The sequence below is a fragment of the Muscardinus avellanarius genome (genome assembly GCF_963383645.1).
Source record: "Muscardinus avellanarius genome assembly, chromosome: 16".
Taxonomy (NCBI): Eukaryota; Metazoa; Chordata; class Mammalia; order Rodentia; family Gliridae; genus Muscardinus; species Muscardinus avellanarius.
In genome coordinates, this window is record NC_137802.1 from 55,499,135 (window position 1) to 55,521,415 (window position 22,281).

Genomic DNA, 22,281 nt, shown 5'->3' on the forward strand with positions numbered 1-22,281 from the left:
TTTTTGTTTTTTATTGGTGGTACTTGGGGTGGAACCCAGAAGTAGAAAGTATAAAATAGGGTCTCTTAAGCCAGTGAGGCTGGCTTCGAACCCGTGCAATCCTCCTGTCCCCGCCTCCCGAGCGCGGGGATTACAAGTGTGCGCCATCACGCCTGGCTAGTTTAAAATATTTTAATCAACACAAACATGTAGAGGAGTGATTCACATTATGAGCAAATTGTGTGTGCGTGTGTGTGTGTTTTATTTTGTGGTACTGGGGGTGGAACCAGAGGCTTTTCTACCTCTGGGCTATACTCCCAGACCTATTTTATACTTTATTTGGAAACAGGGTCTCACTAAGTTGCTGAGAGCTTCACTAAGTAGCTGAGGCTGGCTTCGAACCTGTGCGATACTCCTGTCCCCGCCTCCCAAGTGCAGGGATTACAAGCGTGCGCCCCCACGCCTGGCTTGCCTGGCTCATTTATGATTTTTTTAAAGAGTAACTACCTACTATTCTAGATACCTTACTCGATTTGCTTAAATGTAAGAGAGATGAACCAGACGATCTTACAATTCTTTCATCTCTAGGACTCTATTCTACGTTGTTTTATCTTCCTTGACAGTTCCAAGTGGCCATAAGAAGAGGGTGACGAATGGCACGTGGGGACAAGGAGAGGGCTGTGTTATGTTGCCAAGCTGACTCTATTATGTAACACACAGTAATCCTTTTGTAGGGTTCTTAAGAATATTTTCCAAGTGATATATCTCTGTCCTTTCCCAAACCATCCAGTCAAACTTACTGGACCCTGAACAGTTCAACTTTGTAAATTAATAAAATGAAAATTTAAAAAGTCCTAAATAAATTTGCTCTACTTTACCCATTCTTAACAATGATCCTTCTTTTAGTTAAGTCGATACAAACTTAAGAATGCAATTAAGCTTAATGTGTACTAAGCAAAGTATAATTTGGAAGGTACTCTTAACAAAAATGCACTTCAAAGTTTAAAAAAAAATCTAAAACAGTCAATGTTTCTCCCCAATTCCACTAATTTAGTTTCACTTGCCAACAGTTACTACAGGTTTTATACATATACTAAAGTGGACATATAAAAAATGTATGTGTGTGCGTGTATGCACTCATGCACACATACCTTAAGAGAGAGCAAAGTAAAATGAAAGTAAAAATCTTGATACCTTCTTCATGGCCTGACACTTGGCTGTCTCAGAAAAGCCAATCATCTTATCAGGGGAACAGATCTTGATGAAGGGGAAGTTGGATTCCTCGGCAATCTTCGCAGCTAAGGCGGTCTTCCCGCTGTGCGGAGGGCCTGCGCGGAGACAAGAGCAGAGCGCGTCAGGGGAAAGCCCAGCCCAAGCACAGGAGAACCAAACAAGTTCAAACTTCTACCCACAAGGTACCGAGGTCTCAACTAGTTCCTCATTAACATTTCCTGCCACAGTTTCATGGCAGACATGTTTCCTTTTATTTGTTAGCAACTAAACTTAATGAACTGATTAGCATTTCTCCAAAGTATGGTGAAACACACGCCTTCTTGCTTTCTCACATGGCCTTAATCTTCAAGCTTCTTGCTAAATAGTGCAAGGGTGTCACTTCTTTTTTATATATAAAAAAAGAAAATGGATTCAAATGCCTATCAGTACTTGTATTAATTCCATCAAACCATTTAACAAAAAATTTACAATATTCTTAGAGATGGTACTGAGGGCAGAGAAACAAATGTGTCATAAAAAAGCTGGAATTCTAAAGACTCTGAACTTCTCATGAAGGTAACTAAATTCACACACTGACCTGCATTTCACCAACTCCTCCCTCCCCTCCTGCATACTGGCAGATGTGTCCCTCTTCCTGTCATAAACCTATTAATTTTTCTACCATCTTCTCAGGAACCTGACATTAGTGACCCTTCCTCTCTCCCAGATGGCCAGCTTCTTCCCTCATTTTTTTTTTTTTAATGGGCATGGAACCCAGGACATTCTACCTCCAAGCTACACCTCCAGCCCTATTTTATTTTTCATTTTGAAACAGGGTCTCACTAAGTTGAGAAGGGCCTTGCTAAGCCACTGAGTCCAGCTGTGAACAGGCGATCCTCCTGTCTCAGCCTCCCAAGAGCTGGGATTAGAGGGGTACGCCACCATGCCTGGCTTCCTTGAGCTTTTTATTTAACAGCATTTAAACACACTCTGGTGTATCTGGCAGTCAATAAACAGAACAAAAACACTCTGGACTTGATACTACTCGACACTACCCTTCAGAAAGGAACTTTCCTCAGTAATCATCTCTGGGGGCTGCTTTGCTCTTCATCTCCACCCACCTGTACCAAACCACAGGGCTCCCACCCCCACTGCATCGGTCAGATCCATCAGGGTCACCAGTGACCTCCACGTCACCAACCTCAAGAGGCACTTCATCTTCGTTGGCCTCTTGGGAGCATCTGACTCAACTTACAACTCTCGTCCTTGAAATGCCTTTCTTGTTTGGCTCCTGACACCAGATCCTCCTCCTCTTCCTCCTCGACTAGGCTCTTGCTCCCTCTCCTTTGTCAAGGCTTCCTGCTCTACTTAGTTCTAAATTGCCAACAGGCCTCAGAGGTAAGTTCTAGGCCCCCTTCATCTCACCCCACTCCTTCTGTAAGTGACTTCATCAATTTTCATAGCTTTCAGGGCACACTACACACTGATAAATCATGAATCCATTACCAATCAGATCGCTCTCCTGAGTGCCAGACCTACATATCCAATAGGTTATGAGACAGTTCTAATTTAATTATTTTAAAGGAATCTAGAATTTATTCTTAACTGAACTTGGAGCACCTGGGCTTCCCAATGTAGCAGTTGTTTTCCATCTCCCCAGGATACTAAAAAGAGTAAAATCATCAACAGATATTTGCTCAATTGCTTGAAAAGAAAAGGAGACAGAAAAAGAAGTTTATGGAAATAAATGGATTCTAGAAGGTTCTTCTTCATGGCTGTGGGAGCAACTTCCATTCTTCATGATGTAGGAACATCTTCTGGCCACCGTGATGTGAGAACAACTTCCATCGTCTATGACGTGAGAGCAGCTTCTAGAATGTGGGAACAGTTTTGGCCTCCATGATGTGGCAGCAGCTTCTGGCCACCATGATGTGAGAACGACTTCTGGCATCCATGATATGAGAGCGGTTTCTGGCATCCATAAGACAGGGGCTTCCAGCCACTGTGACATGAGGGTGGCTTCCGGCCTCCATGATGTGACAGGGGCTTCCGGCCTCCATGATATGAAAGCGACTTCTGGCCACCATGATGCGAGAGCGGCTTCAGGAATCCATGATATAACAGGGGCTTCCAGCCACCACGCATGCATAATTCACTACTGCCAAACTATGGAATCAGCCAAGATGTCCATCAACAGATGAATGGATTACAAAACTACGGGATATGCACACAATGGAATTTTACTCAGCCATAAAGAAGAACAAAATTCCTCCAATAGAGGACTAATATCTAAAATATACAGAGAACTCAAGGAACTCAGCACTAAGAAAACAAATAACCTAATCAAAAAATGGGCAAGTGAACTAAATAGACACTTCACGAAGGAAGAAATTCAAGTGGCCAATAAATGCATGAAAAAAAGCTAACTCCAACTGGAATGGCAATCATTCAAAACACAAACAACAACAAATGCTGGCAAGGATGTGAAGAAGTGGGAACCCTACTACATTGTTGGTAGGATTGCAAATCAGTGCAACCACTTTGGAAAACACTATGGAGGATCCTCAGAAGAATGGGAACAAATTTATCATATGATCCAGCAATACCACTCCTGGGTATCTACCCAAAAGAAAGGAAATCAAACTACCAAACTAATGCATGCAAATCTATGTTCATAGCTGCACAATTCACAATTGCCAAACTATGGAACCAGCCAACTGTCCATCAACAGATGAATGGATTACAAAACTATGGGATATGTACACAATGGAATTTTACTCAGCCATAAAGAAAAACACAATTACTTCATTTACAGGGAAATGGATGGAACTGGAGGACATTATGCTAATTGAGATTAGTCAGTCACAAAATAGAAGAAATCGGATGCTCTCCCTAATATGTGAAAGCTAGGGAGTAAATGGGTCATAGGAAGAACTCTAGACAAAGAAGGAGATTCTATAGAGGAGCAAATAAGGCGACCTGACTGAGGGGACGGGAGGGGGAGGAGGGAAAATCTCGAGTGCACATGATGTACTTTAACAAACATATCAATGTCAACCACTAAGCCAAACATGAGAAGGAGGGAGTGGGAGGGAATGGGGTGGGAACTGAGTAAGGGCTAACTAGGTGATGTGTGCACATACGCCTCCACCATCTTGCATCCCGTGAAGATGTATGAACACAATGCACCAATAAAAACAATTAAAAAAAAGAAGAACAAAATTATGTCATTTACAGGTAAATGTATGGAACTGAGGAACATTAGGACAAGTGAGATTAGCCAGTTACAAAAAATGAAAAGTCAGATGTTCTCCCTAATATGTGGAAGCTAAGGAGAAAATGGAACAGAGGAGGGACTCTAGACAAAGGAGAAACCTCAGATGAGTAAAGAAGGTGACCTGAAGGAGATGGGAGAGAAGAGGGAACCACCCTAATGCACATGATGTACATTCACAAACATATTAAAGTTAGTCATAAGCCAAACTGTAGGAGGGAGAAGGGAGGGAGTGGGGTGGGAACTGGGGAAGGGCTAAATGAGTGATGTGTGCATGTGTGCCTCTACCATTCTGCACCTCATAATGATGTATGATTATAATGCACCAATGAAATAAACTAAAAACATGCATCATATTTCTTCCTGAAATCTGCATTTCCACTAGTGTTCCCAATCTTAGTAAATAGCACTGGGTTGTGCAATGCCAGAAATCTTGGGGTCATGTTTGACACCTTTGCCTTATGCGATCTAACGCGTATGTCTAAGCTTCAGCCTCCCCACCTGCAAGATAGGAATAACAACAGTATCTGCTCTCAGAGGACTGAAGCCAGGTTTACGTGAGGTGTGTGTAAAGTGCTAACAGAGTAAATGGCAAACGAAGGGCTCAAAGAATGTGGCCTAATTATGATCAACACAAATCTTATCACATCTTTTTATTCTATCTCCTAAATCTCTCTCAAATTTGTCTACTTATCTCCATCTCCACTGCCACCCCATTATTTTAAACCACAACCAGCTCACATTGAGACAATGCAGCTGCTTCTAACCATCAGTCTCTCCTGCTCCCTCTGCCCTTCTAATCCATTCTGTCGTAAGGCAATCACGATGATGCTTTGAAAATGCAAATCTGGCCATGGGACTCTGTTGTCTAAAACCCTGCAGATGGCTTCCCGTTTCCCCTTAGATACAGTGTAAGTCTTTAACACAACCTAGGAGGCCTTGGAAGAGCTGGCTTGTCCACTTCTTCAGCTCATGCCCAGCGATCTTTCTGGTTCTGCTCCTTTGCCCAGGGAGTTTTCACTTGTTGGTCCCTCTGCCTAGAACCTCTTCCCAAACTACTTAGCCCAGCCAGCTTCTCCTCATCCTCCTGCTGGGGCTTGACATGTTTCTCTCAGGAGCCCTCACGCCTACACCTGGGAATTGAAATCAGATTCTTTCTACCTCTGAACTGCACCCCCAGATTGATCCAATTTCTTATTTGCAAACAGGGTCTCACTAGGTTGCTGAGAGCCTCACTAAATTGCTGAGGCTGTCCTTGAACCTTGATCCTCTAGTCTCAGCCTCCCAAGCACTAGGATTACCAACGTGCACCACGGTGCTCGGCTCCTGCCCAGACCTTTGAGGGGCTGCAGTTCCCTTGTCATCTGGCCTCACTGGGCTTTTCTGTTTTCGTACTAATTCTAACTCTAAGTTAGTTTTTTTTATAAATGGAATGCCTTTCCCTCTCTGTCCACTTAATAAGATCCTAGTGGATTGTTCAAGATTAGAATTAAACATCATCTCTAGTTTCCTCTGACAACCCCTGGGCAAAGTGAGTGGGATTCTCACATACCTTTAACACACACACACACACACACACACACACACACACACACACACACACATTGTATTTAGGGATTTCTTTTTGGGTCTTTTTTATAGTTAGACTGAATGCTTGAATATTTTTGTATCCCCAGAAACTATGCCTGAAACATAGCAAGTACACACTATATATTTAACTGAACCGAGTGCTATGTGGTATCAGTAAGTTAATTAAATTCCAGAGGAATTTAGATACAATCCCACAAGAAAACAAGTTGCTATCATTTATCAGTAACATTCTACCCCAAGAGAATTTTAATGTGTATACAATATTGGTATATAGACTGAGTTTTACTGTTCTCAGCTTATGAACAAGGTTTAGAACTGAAAATCATTGTGGATGTGTTAAATGCTTGAGAAGTGCTGAGTTTTTTAAGACTTTTAAGGCCATCTCATCATTCCTTCTCACCTTCCAAAAGGACGCTGACCAGTGGTGTACGGTCACTGTTTTTAGTCTGCTGGACCAGCAGTTCCCCATCATCCAGAACTCGAGTAACTGGGTCACCCCATTTGATGATTCCATTCATAATGTAACTTGCATAATCCTCTTGGTTTGTGCCAAATGCCTATTGGGAAAAGGATAGTGTAAAGCCTTCTGAGCATAAGATTTCAAAACCAAAATATCTGACTTCCCCTTTTTTCCGCCATTGTGTTGTATGTACTTGACTCTCCTCCTTGTCCTGTCTTCTCTCAAGACTTTCAAGATGAGCAATTCCTGGCCAAGAAACAAAAGCAAGATTGTCCCCCTCCCCATTTGATTCAGATGGAAACTGGTACTAAAGTCAGGCATCTCTCTAAGCAGAGATACTTGAGGAGAACCAGTAGGGTCTAGGCACGGCAGAAGGCACACACACTTTTACTGTACCAAGGTCACTATTATTTTACTACATTAAGCAGAAAATGTTATCCCTGTCTGGGCAGTTGGACATGTTTTATTAGGAATCTGATTTCTCTTTTTGTTTCTATACTCTGCACTAGTAGGTTAGTTCAGTAATAAACATTTGAATTTTTTTTTTTTTTTTGGTGGTACTGGGGATGGAACCCAGGGGCTTGTCTACCTCTAGGCTATACTCCCAGAACTATTTTATACTTTATTTGGAAACAGGGTCTCACTAAGTTGCTTAGAGCCTTACTAAGTAGCTGAGGCTGGCTTTGAACCTGTGTGATCCTCCTGTCTCAGCCTCCCAAGCTCTGGGATTACAAGCGTGTGTCACCACACGTGGCTAAACATGTGAATTTTTGGAAAAAAAATATTGAAACATATAAAAGATAAATAACTAGCTGGGCTTTGTGGTGCATGCTTGTAATCTTAGTACTTGGGAGGCTGAGACAGGAGGATTGCAGTTTCATAGTTAGCCTCTACAACTTAGGAAGGCTCTCAGCAACCTAGTGAGACCCTGTTTCCAAATAAGAAACAACAACAAAAAAATCGGTCTGGGGTGTAGCTTGGAGATATAATGCCTCTGGGTCAATCCCTAGTACCAAAATAAATAAATAAATAAATAAATAAATAAATAAATAAATACTATTAATTTCTACATACTAAGAATATTGATCATTATTCCAAAAAAAGCCAGAAAAGAAAACAAAATTTCTTATTAATGTTTTTATCTAATCATAACACCACCAACAACAACCAAAAAAACCTGCTTTAGATGATTAATGGAATAAAACCAATAGATTCTAGGTTCAGAGTCTATCAGAACCCAAACCCTCATAATCCCTAAGCAAAGGGGTACATCCTAACATGCTTGTTTCTATAAGGGGTACACAGGTTGTGGCCATTCTGTTAAGAACAAAGAAAAAGTGTGATTATGGACTTAGAAATTACAAACAGCTCAGCAGGCAGAGATACTATCCTAACACTGTGTCAGATACTTTATTCTAAAGCTCCAACCATGGCTGCTTTGAGTATATTTTAAGAAAAGTGACTTTTATTTTTTAAAATAAATAGGGAACCTAGGACAGTTAAGAGTCTTAGAAATTACAGCGGTCAGAGGAACTAAAGGTACTGAGCAAGCCGGGCGTGGTGGCACACGCTTGTAATCCCAGCATTTGGGAGGTGGAGACTGGAGGATCGCAGTTTGCGGACAGCCTCAGCTACTTAGTGAGGCCCTTCGCAACTCAGTGAGACTGTTTAAAATAAATAAATAAATACTAGCCGGGCGTGGTGGTGCACACTTGTAATCCAAGTATTTGGAAGGCTGAGACCGGAGGATCGTGGTTCGTGGACAGCCTCAGCTACTTAGTGAGGCCCTCTGCAACTCAGTGAGACACTGTTTCAAAATTAAAGAATAAAAAATTGGGCAGGGGGTATAGCTCGGAGGTCAAATGCCTCTGTGTTCTATCTCCAGACCCGGAAAAAAAAAAAAAAAAGAGGGCTAGAGGTGTATCTTGGAGTGCCCTTGGGTTCCATCCCTGGTAACACACACACACACACACACACACACACACACACACACAATAAATAAATAAATAAATATAAAAAAAAAGGTACTGAGCACAAAGAAGGGACGTTTCGAAGGAGGTTGAGAAAAGGTAGAGAAAGGAGGCAGAGGGAAGGGTATTAGATTAATTTTATATCATCCTGACTTGCATATGAAGGATAGACTTAATTTAGGTTTCTGTACCATGAGATTTCTGTATATAAACCAATAAGAAAACTAATTCTACAATGTACCAATAAAAAAATTTAAAAAATAAATTAAGAATATAAAACAGGGCTGGGGGTGTAGCTTGGAGGTAGAATGCCCTTGGGTTCAGTCCCCAGAACCACAAAATAAATAAATATATAAAGACATTAAAATAAAATACATATTTTCCCTTTAAAAATAAGAAAAAAGAAAACTAATTCTAGTTCAATAAAAAATGAGAACGAATAATTATAGTCTTAAAGTTGAATAAGCTGCTTTATATATGGTAAGCTACCTATCATGAGAAATATTTAGATTAGGATTGCTTAACCACCCAGCCAGCAGGGTTATTGTAGAGATGTTTCTTTGGGCCTTGTGCATGCCAGGTAAGCCTTCTATCACTGAGCTTCATCCAGATATTCCTGATACTGGGTGCTTTAGAAAACCACACCAGCGAGTGAAGTGGCGTTGGTTCTCCCCCTGAAACGTCACTGCTGTTCCTGTGTCTTTGTGTCCCTCAGGATGTGCACTCACTGGCTTGATGTCATTCTCCAGCGAAGCGAGAAAGTCTCCTCTGGTCACCTGCAGGCTCTCTGCCTTCTCCATGTCCACTTCCACTTTGGTACTGGCCTGGGTGGAAACGAAAACAAGACGTAAGCACTTCCAAGATTCAGGAATATTTTCAAGCTAAGAAGATAACATCTAAAGATTAAGAAGCATATTTTCACAGGTAAAAACTCAAATAACTTCAAATTCCGTATATTAAGGAATTAATCTAAGCCAATTATGAGAAGGAAGGTGGGGGAGGGAATGGGGCGGTAACTGAGGAAGGGCTAACTGGGTGAAGTGTGCGTGTATGCCTCTACCATCTTGTACTCCATTAAGATGTATGACTACAATGCACCAATAAAAAGTTTTAAAAATTAAAAAAATAAAAAATTAATATTCAGAATATATGCATAACTCGTAAAATTCAGTAACAAAAAGGGAATAAAAATTTCTCCAAAGAAGTGCAATTGGCTAAACACACATGAAAAAATACTCAACATTACTAATCTTTAGGTAAATTTAAGTCAAAACTACAATAAGATTTCACCTCATACATATTAGGATAGCAACAGCTACTACCAAAACAAAACAAGCAAACAAAAAACCCAGGAAACAATAGGTGCTGACAAAGATATAGAAGAATTGAAATACTTACACACTACTGGGGGAATATGAAATGGTATAACCACCATGGAAAACAGTATGGTGGTTCCTCAAAAAATGAAAAATAGAGCCAGGCATGGTGGCACATGCTTGTAATCCTAGTACTTGGGAGGCTGAGACAGGAGGATTGCAAGTTCATGGCCAGCCTCAGCTACTTAGTGAGGTACTTTGCAACTTAGTGAGACTTGTTTCAAAATAAAAAATAAAAACTGGGGCTAGGAATGTAGCTCAAAGGTAGAATGACCCTGGGATCAATGGATCAATCCCTAGTACTGCAAAAAAAAAAAAAAAAAAAAAAAAAAAAAAATATATATATATATATATATATATATATTGCTAGATATAATCTAGCAATTCCACTTCTAGGGGGTATACTCAAAAGAACTGAAAACTAGATCTTGAAGAGACAATTGTACAGCTACGTTCATAGCAACATTATTTTTAATAGCTAAGACAAGGGTGCAACTGCAGTGTCCACTGATGGATGAATGAATAAACAAAACGTGGGAGATACATACAATGAAATGCTACTCAGCCTTAAAAAGGAAAACAGGAATATGCTGCAACACGAATGAATCTTGAGAACATTATGGCAAATGAGAAAAGTCAGTCACTAAGACAAATACTGTATAATATCACTTATAGAAGGTATTTAGTCGAAATCCCGGACACAGACAGTAGAAAGGTGGTTGCCAGGGGCCGGGAAGGAGGGAGAAATAAGAATTCTTGCTTAATGGGTACAGAGTTGCTTCATAAGATTTGAAGAATTCTAAAGCCGGGCGTGGTGGTGCACGCTTGTAATCCCAGAATTTGGGAGGCTGAGACAGGATGATCGTGTAGGTTCGAAGCCAGCCTCAGCTACTTAGTGAGGCCTGTGCAACTCAGTGAGACCCTGTTTCAAAATAAAGAATAAAAAATAGGGCTGGGGGTGTCACTCAGAGGTAGAATGCCCCTGGGTTCCATCCCCAGAATCACACACACACACACACACACACACACACACACACACACACACACAATAGAAAATAGGCCAGGGGGTGGTAGCTTGGAGGTCAAATGCCCCTGGATTCCACCCCCAGACCCGCAATAAATAAATAAATAGATAGATAAATAAATAAATAAGTATAAAAAATTTTTAAAAAGCATCACAGGATCATTCTGATATTGAACCAGATTTATGAACCATTACTTTAGGAGAGAAAGGACCTGGAACTGATTCATACTCACACTGTGTGCTTGAGAACCTATGTGCCAGCTCCAAATATCTGCTCACTGCACCTGGAGCTAGAGCTTAGACGTCTGGAGAAGCATCAAGGCCTTTATCAGCACTTGGAGCTGCCTGGACCTGATGCCTGATTAAGATACCAACACATTTTAATGTGACTGGGCTCACTACCAATAGCACAAAGCTAAGGGAGTCTAATTTTTAAAATGGTATTATGGATTTTTAAGAAAAGGCATCTTCAAAAAGAGATGACTATAAAACAAAAGTATGTTCAGCAAATATCAACCTTCCATCGATTATTATGAAATATGAGTCATACTGCTTCAGGAACAGACTGCTGAGACAAATAAAACAGACATTAAAAAAATTGGCAACCCTAAGGGATAAAAAGAACCATGTCAGGAAACTGGATCAAGATGGCAAACAAAATATATGCATTTATTTCCTTCTCTACCCCACATCCCAAGAAATGAGAGGGAAAAGATAAAAAGTATAAAAGTTATTTTCAGAAAATTTAATGCTGATCTAACAGGAGTTTGAGAAGCAAAGAATAGAGACAATGTAAAATAGGAGAGAGAAAAAATTCCATAGCTGAAGAAAGGCATGTCTTTGCAGTTTAAAGAGTTCAATGAGTGCTGATTAGGATAAGCAAAAAGAAACCCACAGCTGTCTAGACACACTGTTGTAAATGGTCTGAGCACAGAAGATGAAGAGAAAAGGCTAAGAGGCAGAAACAGGTTGCCTGTAAAGAACCGGAATACGATTGGTATGACACTTCTCATTTGGCACTACTAGAAACTATGTCTTCAAAAATACACCTGGATCTCCACCCTAGAAAATGCTTCCCCTGTGTTATATGTAAAGAGATACAGTGAGGTTTTCACAACAGTACTATTTCTAATGACCACAACCAGAAATCATCTCTATGATAAATAAATCATTCATCCATTTATCATATTTACTAAGCGCCTAGCAACTAGCGACAACAGCACTAAGCAAAACAGACAAGCTCCTTGTCTTCATGGATCTTACATTTTAAGTTACGTGGTAATATTCTAGAATAATGTGCATTTATCCAAAATACTGAAAGGGACTCACATGGAAGGCTATCCAAACTATACTGCCAAGTGAAACGTGTAAATGGTAGTAAAATTCCATTAATGTTCATTTTTTTAAAAAAGCACATAGGTATGTAAATATAAATATAAAGAAAGTAAGCTATAAAGGAATATTGCAAATGTTGCTAACTCTGGAATGAGAAGAGAAAGGAGTGTTAGAGATAGTTTTTCTTTTTTCTTTTTTTTCCTTATACTTTGGTATCCTTGACTCTTGCAAATAGAATGTTTTCATGTGTGTTTTGTGTTACTTTAACTAAGTACCTGAGACAGGCTGTCATAAAGAAAAGGGTTTAGCTCAGCCAAAAGGATGCTGAGAGTCCAAACAATATGGCAGAGGCTCTGGCAAGGCCCCTGTGGTGGACAGGAGTGCATGCAGGAGGAAGAACTCACATCTTCTTCTTCTTCTTCATTTTTTTTTTTTTTTTTTTTTTTGGTACTGGGGATTGAACCCAGGGTCATTCTATCTCTGAGCTACACCCTAGCCCTATATTTTATTCTTTATTTTGAAACAGGGTCTCACTAAGTTGCAGAGGGCCTCACTAAGTAGCTGAGGCTGGCTGTGAACCTGCGATCCTCCTATCTCAGCCTCCCAAGTACTGGGATTACAAGTGTGTACCACCATGCCCAGCTAGAATTCACATCTTCAAACAGGAAGCTAGAGAGACTGAGTGAGGCCAGGTTCAGGCTTTTATAAGAACCTTCTCTCAAGAACTAATCCGAGCCTCGGGATGATGTAAGGGCCTCGCAGTTACCTCACCTCTTAAGGTTTCATAGCACCTCCATAACTGCCATCCTGGGGACCAAGCTTCCAGCACCCAAAACTTTAGGAAGACAACACTGACAATCAACTTCTACACTTTTAAAAAGAGAAAGTAGCCAGCTAGGCATGGTGGCGCATGCTTGTAATCTCAGGATTTGGGAGGCTGAGATAAGAGGATGGTGGTTTGCAGAAAGCTTCAGTTACTTAGGCCCTTTGCAACTCAGTGAAATCTTGTTTCAAAATAAAGACTAAAAAATAGGGCTGGGGGTATAGCTCAGAAACCCAGTATCACAAATAAATAAATAAATAGTAAAATAAATCAGACACAGAGGAACAAATAGCAGGTGGTGTTGTTTATATGCGGAACTAAAATGCTGCTCTCATAGAAGTGGACAGTAGAACAGTGGTGGTCAGAGGCTGGAAGGCAGGGAGTACCACACACATACAAATGTAGATGATGGAGAAGATGGCTAATGGGACAGGCTACAAATGGACAGCAAGAAACGAATGCTCCACACCACAGCATGGTAACTATGGTTGGCAAAAACTAATTGCACATTTCAAAAGAGTCAATAGAGAAGATTTTGAATGTTTCTAACATGAAGAAATAGCAAATGTTTGAGGTGATGGCTATGCCAATTATCCTGATCACCACACACTGCATAGATGTATTAAAATACCACTTTATACCCTACAAATACATGTAGGGTATTTGTATGTGTAATTTACACAAAATATGTGTATTTAATTTACACAAAATATGTGTAAATTAAAAGTGAAATAAACTTTTAAGTAAATTTAAAGGGTTGGAAGAAAGTTATTTTGAACAAGTTTTTTTTGGGGGGGACTCTAGGAATTTAAAATAGTTACCTAATTATAATCAATATTCTGACTGTAAATTATTCCTATTTTTTCATTAAAATAAGGTTTCTGAGAATTTCTCTTAGCTAACGTCTACTATTGGTTAAAATTGCAAAATCTTATTTTTAAAAAGCCTAAATCCTGAATTTCTCCTCGCTCAGAAAATCTTTTCTCATTCATTTGAATTAGTAAGATATTTTCTGCATTTTTATTTTTAACACCTAATCAATATAGAAGAGGCAGCATCTTTCAGCTTATACCTGCAGAAACTCATAAACTTGTATTTCAACACTCGCAAATATCAAGTGGTCACCCTTAAATTTCATAACCTTTTAAATCTGACCTTTCAAAGTTCTTATCATTCTTCTCTTAAATTAAGGGTAGAATGACCTTAATCAATCAAAAAGTCTACATAATAGAATAATTTTATTGAAATTTGGTAAACATAACTCAGAGCTTTGATTCAGTATTTGTGTGTGTGTCCTCAATTCACTACTTAAAACAGATTAGAGAAGAAATTTGGATTATGAATCTTTTCTACCTGAAGCAGAAATTCCTTTCAAGATAAAAACAACCACATGTCACATGAATTTTAGTTGACTGAAAACACCAGTTCAAGTACAAATGACATGAACATCAGATGTTTACGACTAGATTTTCCACTTGTTTCAGAAAACCTGAAAAAATACTTTAACATTAGATGATCTTAGTCATCTAATCTTTTGAAAGGAAGCAAAATAACACTTAGAATGCATTTTTACACTATGAAGAAAAAACCTCGTAACATTTGAATTTTTTAAAGTTCTAACCGATTTCACATAGGAAGTTTCAAATTTAATATTTATAAAACAATGACTGCAAGTAAAACTATCCACATCTACAGCAAAGGGAAAATTAGAACTGTACGTCTTGTTCTGCTAAGGAGGAGTATTGTTGGGCAGTGTTTAGAGACTCTCTGACAAAGTAGACTTTAAAAATGGAAATAAAGCCAGGCGTGGGGGCGCATGCCTGTAATCCCAATACTTGAGAGGCTGAGACAGGAGTTTTGAGGGCAGTCTCAGCAAGTACCGAGACTCTCATTAATTTATCAAGACACTGCTACAAAATAAAAACAAAAAATAGGGCTGGGGGTGTAACTCAGAGGTAGGATGCCCCGGGGTTCAAACCGCAGTATCACACACATATAAATGTAGATAAAGAAATACAACATTAGTAGTTTTTCCTTTTTTGGGGGGTGAGATAAGTGTCTTACCTATTTTTCCTTTTCCCTAATGTGCCCACATAGTGCTTTGCATCAGCTATTACATAGATACTGTGAAAATTAAAGAACATTTGGTACAAAAAATATTGATCATACATCAGTACGAATCACTTGAAGCTTAATTCAACCACATAAAAAAATAATGTCAACTTGTTGCACAACTTCTTGTGTGTGTGTGTGTGTGTGTGTGTGTGTGTGTGTGTGCGCGCGCGCGCGCGCGCGGTACTGGGGATGGAAGCCAAGGGCTTTTTACTTCTGGGCTACACTCCCAGACCTATTTTTACACTTTATTTGGAAACAGGGTCTCACTGAGTTGCTGAAAGCCTCACTAAGTAGCTGAGGCTGGCTTCAAACCTGTGCGATCCTCCTGTCTCAGTCTCCCAAGTACTGGGATTACAAGCATGCGCCACCACACTTGACTGGTTGCACAACTTCTTATTTGCAAATCTGAAAAATAATATATTCTATCCAGTGTTAACAAACATTTTAGCTTCATAACCAGAAAAATTATAACTGAAAATAGTTAATAAATCAGAAATGCATATATAAAAAAGGATGTGCAAGGCATGGTGGCGCACCCTTGTAATCCCCGCGCTTGGGAGGCGGAGACAGGAGGATCGCCAGGTTCAAAGCCAGCCTCGCTGGCTTAAGGGAACCTGTTTCCAAATAAAAACATGTAAAATAAAAAAAAAAATAGGTCTGGGAGTGTAGCCTGGAGGTAGAAGGGTTTCCAGGAACACCCCAAAAAAAAAAAAAAAAAAAAAAAAAGATGTATATGATATTCTCTTCAATCAGCCAATAATAACAAAAATGAAAATAACTACATTTTACACAGTTCACAAGGCACTTCTATTTACAGTATTTATTTCATTCTCCCCAATACCTGGTGAGATAGGTAATACTTGCCCTTGACATGTCAGAAACACACAACAAAAGAACGGTGTAATGCAAAACCACACCCCTCAACTACAAAATCTGAGCCCTTCCCACTATTCCTCTTGCCTCATATGTAGAAAAATCTAACATAGTTCTTGAAGTAAGCCTGTTTCTTGGTTAGACAATAGCTTAGGGTGATATTCTGGGGAAAGATTATTGTGGTAAAAACAACAAATGACTAAATAAGGGGAAAATTTCATGGCCAGTTCATGTGAAAATCAGATAAAGTAGTTATTGTGGATCATATCAAGATGCACTCGTGCGCTACATATATATATATATATATATATATATATATATATATATATATATATGTATGAAATTATGTAAGCCGGGCGTGGTGGCGCACACTTGTAATCCCAGCATTTGGGAGGCTGAGACCGGAGGATCGCGGTTCGCGGACAGCCTCAGCTACTTAGTGAGGTCCTCCGCAACTTAGTGAGACCTGGTTTCAAAATAAAAAATAAAAAAACAGGGCAGGGGTTGGAGCTCGGAGGTCAGATGCCCCTGGGTTCCATTCCCAGACACACACACACACACACACACAAAAAGAAATTATGTATAATTTTTCTTAAAGTCCCTCACAGCTGATATTTCTATGGCAAGGAAGATGAGTGAAAAACTAGGTCCTGCATGGATGAATGAACCCATTCTTTGAAGGACCAAATACTGTATTCCTACCTTATTCAAAATTTTGGAACAAATGAACTAAAACAAAGTCACTTCCATTATATAGGGAAATTATGACTCATGGATAGAGTTTGATTCAGAATACACATATAGGTTTACTCACTTGAAAATATCTAATGACAGCAGGCGTGGTGGTACACGCCTGCTAATCCCAGTACCGTATGGGAGATGAAGGCAAGAGAATCAAAGTTTGAAGCCATCCTGGGTAGCTTTGTGAGACTCTATCTTGAAATAAAAAGGGCTGGGGCGTAGCTCAGTGGCAGAGCACCCCTGGGTTCACTCCTTAATTCCACAAAAGTTAAAAACTAAGCATTTAATGAGTACCTACCTTGTGCTCAGTATTTGTATCTACTTAGGGTACTGTAGGGGATTCAGAAATAAATAATATGATGGACTTAAAGTCTTGAATTGGGACTAGTACTTTTTTTCTACAAAGAGCCAGATAGCAAGTATTTTGGACTTTGTAGGCCATGCAGTCTCTGCTGCAAACACTCAACTCTGCCATTATAATCTGATCGCAACCGTAGAAAATACACAAATGGATATAGCTGTATTTCAAAACAAGTTATTCATAACAACTGGTGGCTAACTGACTAGATTTGGCCCAAAGGCCATAGTTTGCTGACTCCTCGTCTCCAACCATTGATACAATGCGCCCAAGTAACTACAACCCACCTCTTCAGGCTTTTATTATTTCCTGTCTGTTATAAAAGTTCTCTCTCTTGTCTTGTGTCACCAACTCTACTCCCCTAAATACTCCACTCGACACAGCTGCCAGAGTGATCTTATGTTTTAACACTATGTCACTGCTATTCTTAAAACTCTTCAATGGCTTAGCACTGCTCACAGAAAAAAAGTCCATATTTTTTCAATAGAGTATAAAAGACTCTTTGTGCTCCATCTCCTGCTTTAGTCTCCTGACTTATCGCCAACAATGTCTCTCTCTCTGGCCCCCCTCCCCTAACTTCCATGCTGAAGCAATACTAAATCACTCAATATATCATGCTATTTTGTGTCCCTATTCCTTTGCATATGTTGTTCCCTCTACCCACCAAGAGACACTCTTATCTACCGAAAAATCCCCCTGTGAAGTTCCTCACCCCACAGGTTGGCCACACCTGAAACTTCCTTATCTGGCCTGCACTTTCTACTACCACATGTGGAGGACTAAACTGAGCTGCTCAGTGGTGGGCAAGTCGTGTCTTTGCAGTTGTAGTATTAACTGCTAGCACGATGGATGGCACATCATAGGTACTAAATAAATTAACCTAAGTCAACTGGAGGCATCGTAAGTGACACGTCACCACATCAAGAAGAATGAGTACGTTATTCTTTTTTTTTTTTTTTTTCTTTTTGCGGGTCTGGGGATGGAACCCAGGGGCATTCAACCTCCGAGCTATACCTCCTGCCCTATTTTTTATTCTTTATTTTGAAACCGGGTCTCACTGAGTTGCAAAGAGCTTCACTAAGTAGCTGAGGCTGTCCGCGAACCGCGATCCTCCGGTCTCAGCCTCCCAACTGGGATTACAAGCGTGCGCCACCACGCCCGGCATGAGTACGTTATTCTTGAACAGGAGAATCAGAACAAGTTGAAGGAAAAAGTAGCACATGAACAAAGTAATGAAAAGACAGATAAACATACAAGGTAAAGACTCTCAATGAAGCAAAAAGTGCAAAGGCAGAGGGTGAAAAGCCAGGTGAATGTCTGACAGCCAGTGGGCATTTCATTTTGGATGAAGTATATGGAGAATCGGGAAAATATCTAGAAAGGCGGATTACAACCAGATCTAGAGAACCTTAAAGACTAGGCCATGGGTCTTTACTTTGCTCTGCAAATAATGGGGAGCCACAAAGGGTGAAACGATCCGAAACAGGAAAGTGAGTCAAAGAGAAGGTGGGCGGTGGCAGTGAGAATGGAGAGGCCCTAGGCCAAGACAGACTAACAGTATCGGCAAGCGACCGGAGGCAGAGTGGCAGCAACCAAAGGTTCTCAAGCTGTAAGCCTCGGAAGCTGGAATAAACAGGGAAAGAGGAGCTGGAAGGACATTCGTGAAAAAAGACAGGGAATTTAATTTTGGAATACTAAATTTGAGGCCTGAGAAAACTTTGGGGGAGGTGTTTAGTATAAATATGTAAGTAGGAGACAGATACTGTTTTTTTTCTCTTTTCTTTCCCTTCCCTTCTCTCCTTTTCCCCCTTTGTCCCTCTGTCCCTCCCTCCCTCTCTCCTTCCTTCCTTCTTGCATTCCTTCCTTCTTTGTTTCACCAAGAAATGCTCTACCGCTGGACTACGCCCTAGCCCATTTTTATCTTTTTGTTTTGAGACAGGATCTCACCAAGTTGCCAAGTCTGGCTTTGAGTTTGCTATCCTCTTGCCTCAGCCTCCCAAGTGGCTGGAATCACAGGCATGTACCAACTACACCGAGCAAGACAGGTGACTAAGAGATGAGATATAAATCTGGAGCCATCTACCTACAGGGGTAACTAAAAACTGAAGAATGAAAGAGGGAAAGAGCCAAGAGCACTTAATCAAACTTTACTTATCAAAAGTACCATGGTACATATTTCTACTATAATTGTCAATAACAATATTGTGCTAAATTGCAAATCTTTCCATTTCCCTAATTCTGAACCCCTTGGGGAAAACATCATGACATCATCTTTGTGTCTTCGGCCTAATACCTCAAAAATAGAAAGTATTTCAGTATATTTGGTAAATAAAGCAGTTCTCATACACAGACTATCCAACTTAAGTTATATTTGCATTGTATTATGCTACAATATGTACTATTCTTAGTACAGTACAAAGATGGGGGTAAAATCCTTCAAAATCTTCACTTCAGGCCTAAGGAGTACAGCTTAGTGTTAGAGTGCTTGCCTAGTGTGCATGAGGCCCCAACAATGCAAAACAGGCAGACGAAACAAAACACATCTTCACGTGTCAGTGTGAGGTGAGGGCAACCTAAGGAGATGAGTTGGCGGTCACCACCAGGCAGATATCACCATTATCCCCCCACACACACACACTACACTGGAGATTGAGCAGTGGACAGTTAATTCTTACTTCTTTTCTCATTCTTTTATCGTATCTCTAGTCCATTAAAAGTGAGCATTGCTGCTTAGTGGCATGGTTGAAAGGAAAGAGACAGAATGCCAGCATGGTATTTAGAGGGCTAAATACCATGCAAGTGCCTACTACTCTGAGTTGATTTTCCTGACCTTTATGTGCCTGTTCATAGCAGTGGACTGTGCTGCTCGCACCAGACCCTCTAGTTCAGCACCACTGAAATTCTTGGTCTCCACGGCCAGTTCTTTAATGTCTACGTCGGCAGAGAGTAACTGATGCCCTCGCATCCTCGCTGTGTGGATGTGAAGGATCTGTAGTCGACCTTTCTCATCTGGCAAGCCTGATAAAATAAAAAATAAAATAGGCATTTTCCTTGTCTTGAAGCTAATCAGAGATGAACAAAATCCTAATGCTTTTCTTCTAGGTACTCAAGCATTAAAGTACCTGCTTCTTGTGATGTAAAACTTTGCTAACAAACATTAAGTTATGTGACATTGCTCTTGTTAATAAACTCTGAATACAACACACATTTGCATGTGCACACACATACACACGTACACATGTGCACAAGCAGGCACATGTACCCCCCCACACACACACAGCCTACACTGACAGATTTGCTTACCTATCTCCATTTTAACCTCCAGTCTTCCAGGTCGAAGGAGAGCCTCATCTATCAGATCTGGTCTATTAGTCATTCCTGAGTATAGATGTAGAAACAGAGCAATAAACAAATGATCAGAGTTAAAAAATAAGACAAAATGACCCTCTCATATGTAAGAACAATAATTTCTCTAAGAAGCTAAAAGGACATTTTATAAACATCAAATAAAAAATCAAACTTATTCACAAACAAAAACAGCATTTGTTCTTGATTGTTCTAATGAAAATATCAGGAGATTCTGCTTTAGTATTTCATTACTGTACCAACTAGTAGAGTATAATGAAAACTTGCAATAATTAAAAAGAAAGTTTAAGGCTCAGGGAGGACCCATAACCTGTTAGAGGGACAGAGTGGCAATGTAAATGTGATCTGATGCCAAAGTGCCTTCCCATTTTGTAGGCCAGTGGTTTTCAACCTTCATAAAACAGTAGTTTTAGTTATCTATTTTTTAAAAATCATCTTAAGAAGAAGCTGTATATGTAAAACAGAAGGACACATTATTCTGGTGATGTGGGATGTGCAGCTCACTCCCCAGGCCGCCTGGAGGCCCAGGGAGGCCTGCTGTAGTGCACACTGAAAACCACTGTTCTCCACCCACCATGCTTGCTTTTCATCTGCATAAGCTACAGGCCACAAGTCACTAAAACCCTTCACACTCACACACACACACACACACACACACACACACTCCCCCCCCCTCATACTGGGGATGAATCCCAGGGGCATTCTAACTCCAAGCCACATCCCCAGCCCTATTTTTTATTCTTTATTTTGAAACGGGGTCTCACTGAGTTGCAAAGGGCCTCACTAAGTGGCTGAGGCTGTCTGCGAACCCGTATCTTCCTGTCTCAGCCTCCCAAATGCTGGGATTACAAGCGTGCGCTACCACACCCGGCTAAAATCCATCTTTTATTTATCATATTAACCCTCAACATTAAAATAGTTAAATTCTTCAGTATCACTTGATTATAATTTGGAGACACTGGCAAAGTTACAAACTACACAAAACTTAGCGTGTCTAATGTTTTTGAAAGACCAGAACTTTTCTAAACATAAGTAAACCCACCAATGACGAGGATGTTGTTCAGCTGCTCTACCCCGTCAATTTTAGACAGCAACTGGTTGACGACAGTGTCGTGAACTCCCGTGCTGCCAGCCATGCTCCCTCTCTGCTTGCAGATGGCATCGATTTCATCAAAGATGATGATGTGCAAACCACTGTTAGCACCAAGCTAGTAAGAGAAAAAAATATGTTAAAGGTCAGAATTAGGACATATGGTTAAGCAAACAAGCAAAACAGGTTGATTTCACTTTCCTTTGATTAATAAATAGAGTGAGCATAATTTTAATCATGGTAGTTGCCCTTCAAGGTGTTGAAACTACATTCTCAGAATCCTGCAAATTGAAAATACATTCCAGAGCCGGGCGTGGTGGCCCACGCTTGTAATCCCCGAGCTTGGGAGGCGGAGACAAGAGGATCATACAGGTTCGAAGCCAGCCGTGCCGGCTTAAGAGATCCTGTTTCCAAAAAAAAAAAAAAAAAAAAGTCTGGGAGTGTAGCCCAGAGGTAGAAGGGCTTCCAGGAACCCCAGTACCAGCAAAAAAAAAAAAAAAAAAGTGTATATATATATATATATATATATATATATATATACACATACATATATACATACATTACATATTGATATGTAGTGTGTACATATGAGAATACATATCAATTTAATATACAAAATTATCAATCAATCAATCAATCAATAAATAAATTTATTTATTTGTTTTGCAGTACTGGGGATGGAACCCAGAGGCAGT

The 22,281-nt window shown here is 40.1% G+C and overlaps 1 protein-coding gene across 1 annotated transcript in view; it reads right to left on the reverse strand.

Annotated features, from left to right (window-relative positions):
* NSF (N-ethylmaleimide sensitive factor, vesicle fusing ATPase) overlaps positions 1-22,281 on the reverse strand; it is a gene marked incomplete at both ends in the record, with an annotated part of 131,833 nt that overhangs the window by 33,930 nt on the left and 75,622 nt on the right. Inside the window, 6 exons of the mRNA XM_080712539.1 lie at positions 1,174-1,307; positions 6,456-6,612; positions 9,214-9,309; positions 19,961-20,148; positions 20,434-20,508; positions 21,539-21,704. Of these exons, the coding sequence (XP_080568665.1) occupies positions 1,174-1,307; positions 6,456-6,612; positions 9,214-9,309; positions 19,961-20,148; positions 20,434-20,508; positions 21,539-21,704 (816 nt within the window). The remainder of the gene's footprint in view (positions 1-1,173; positions 1,308-6,455; positions 6,613-9,213; positions 9,310-19,960; positions 20,149-20,433; positions 20,509-21,538; positions 21,705-22,281) is intronic.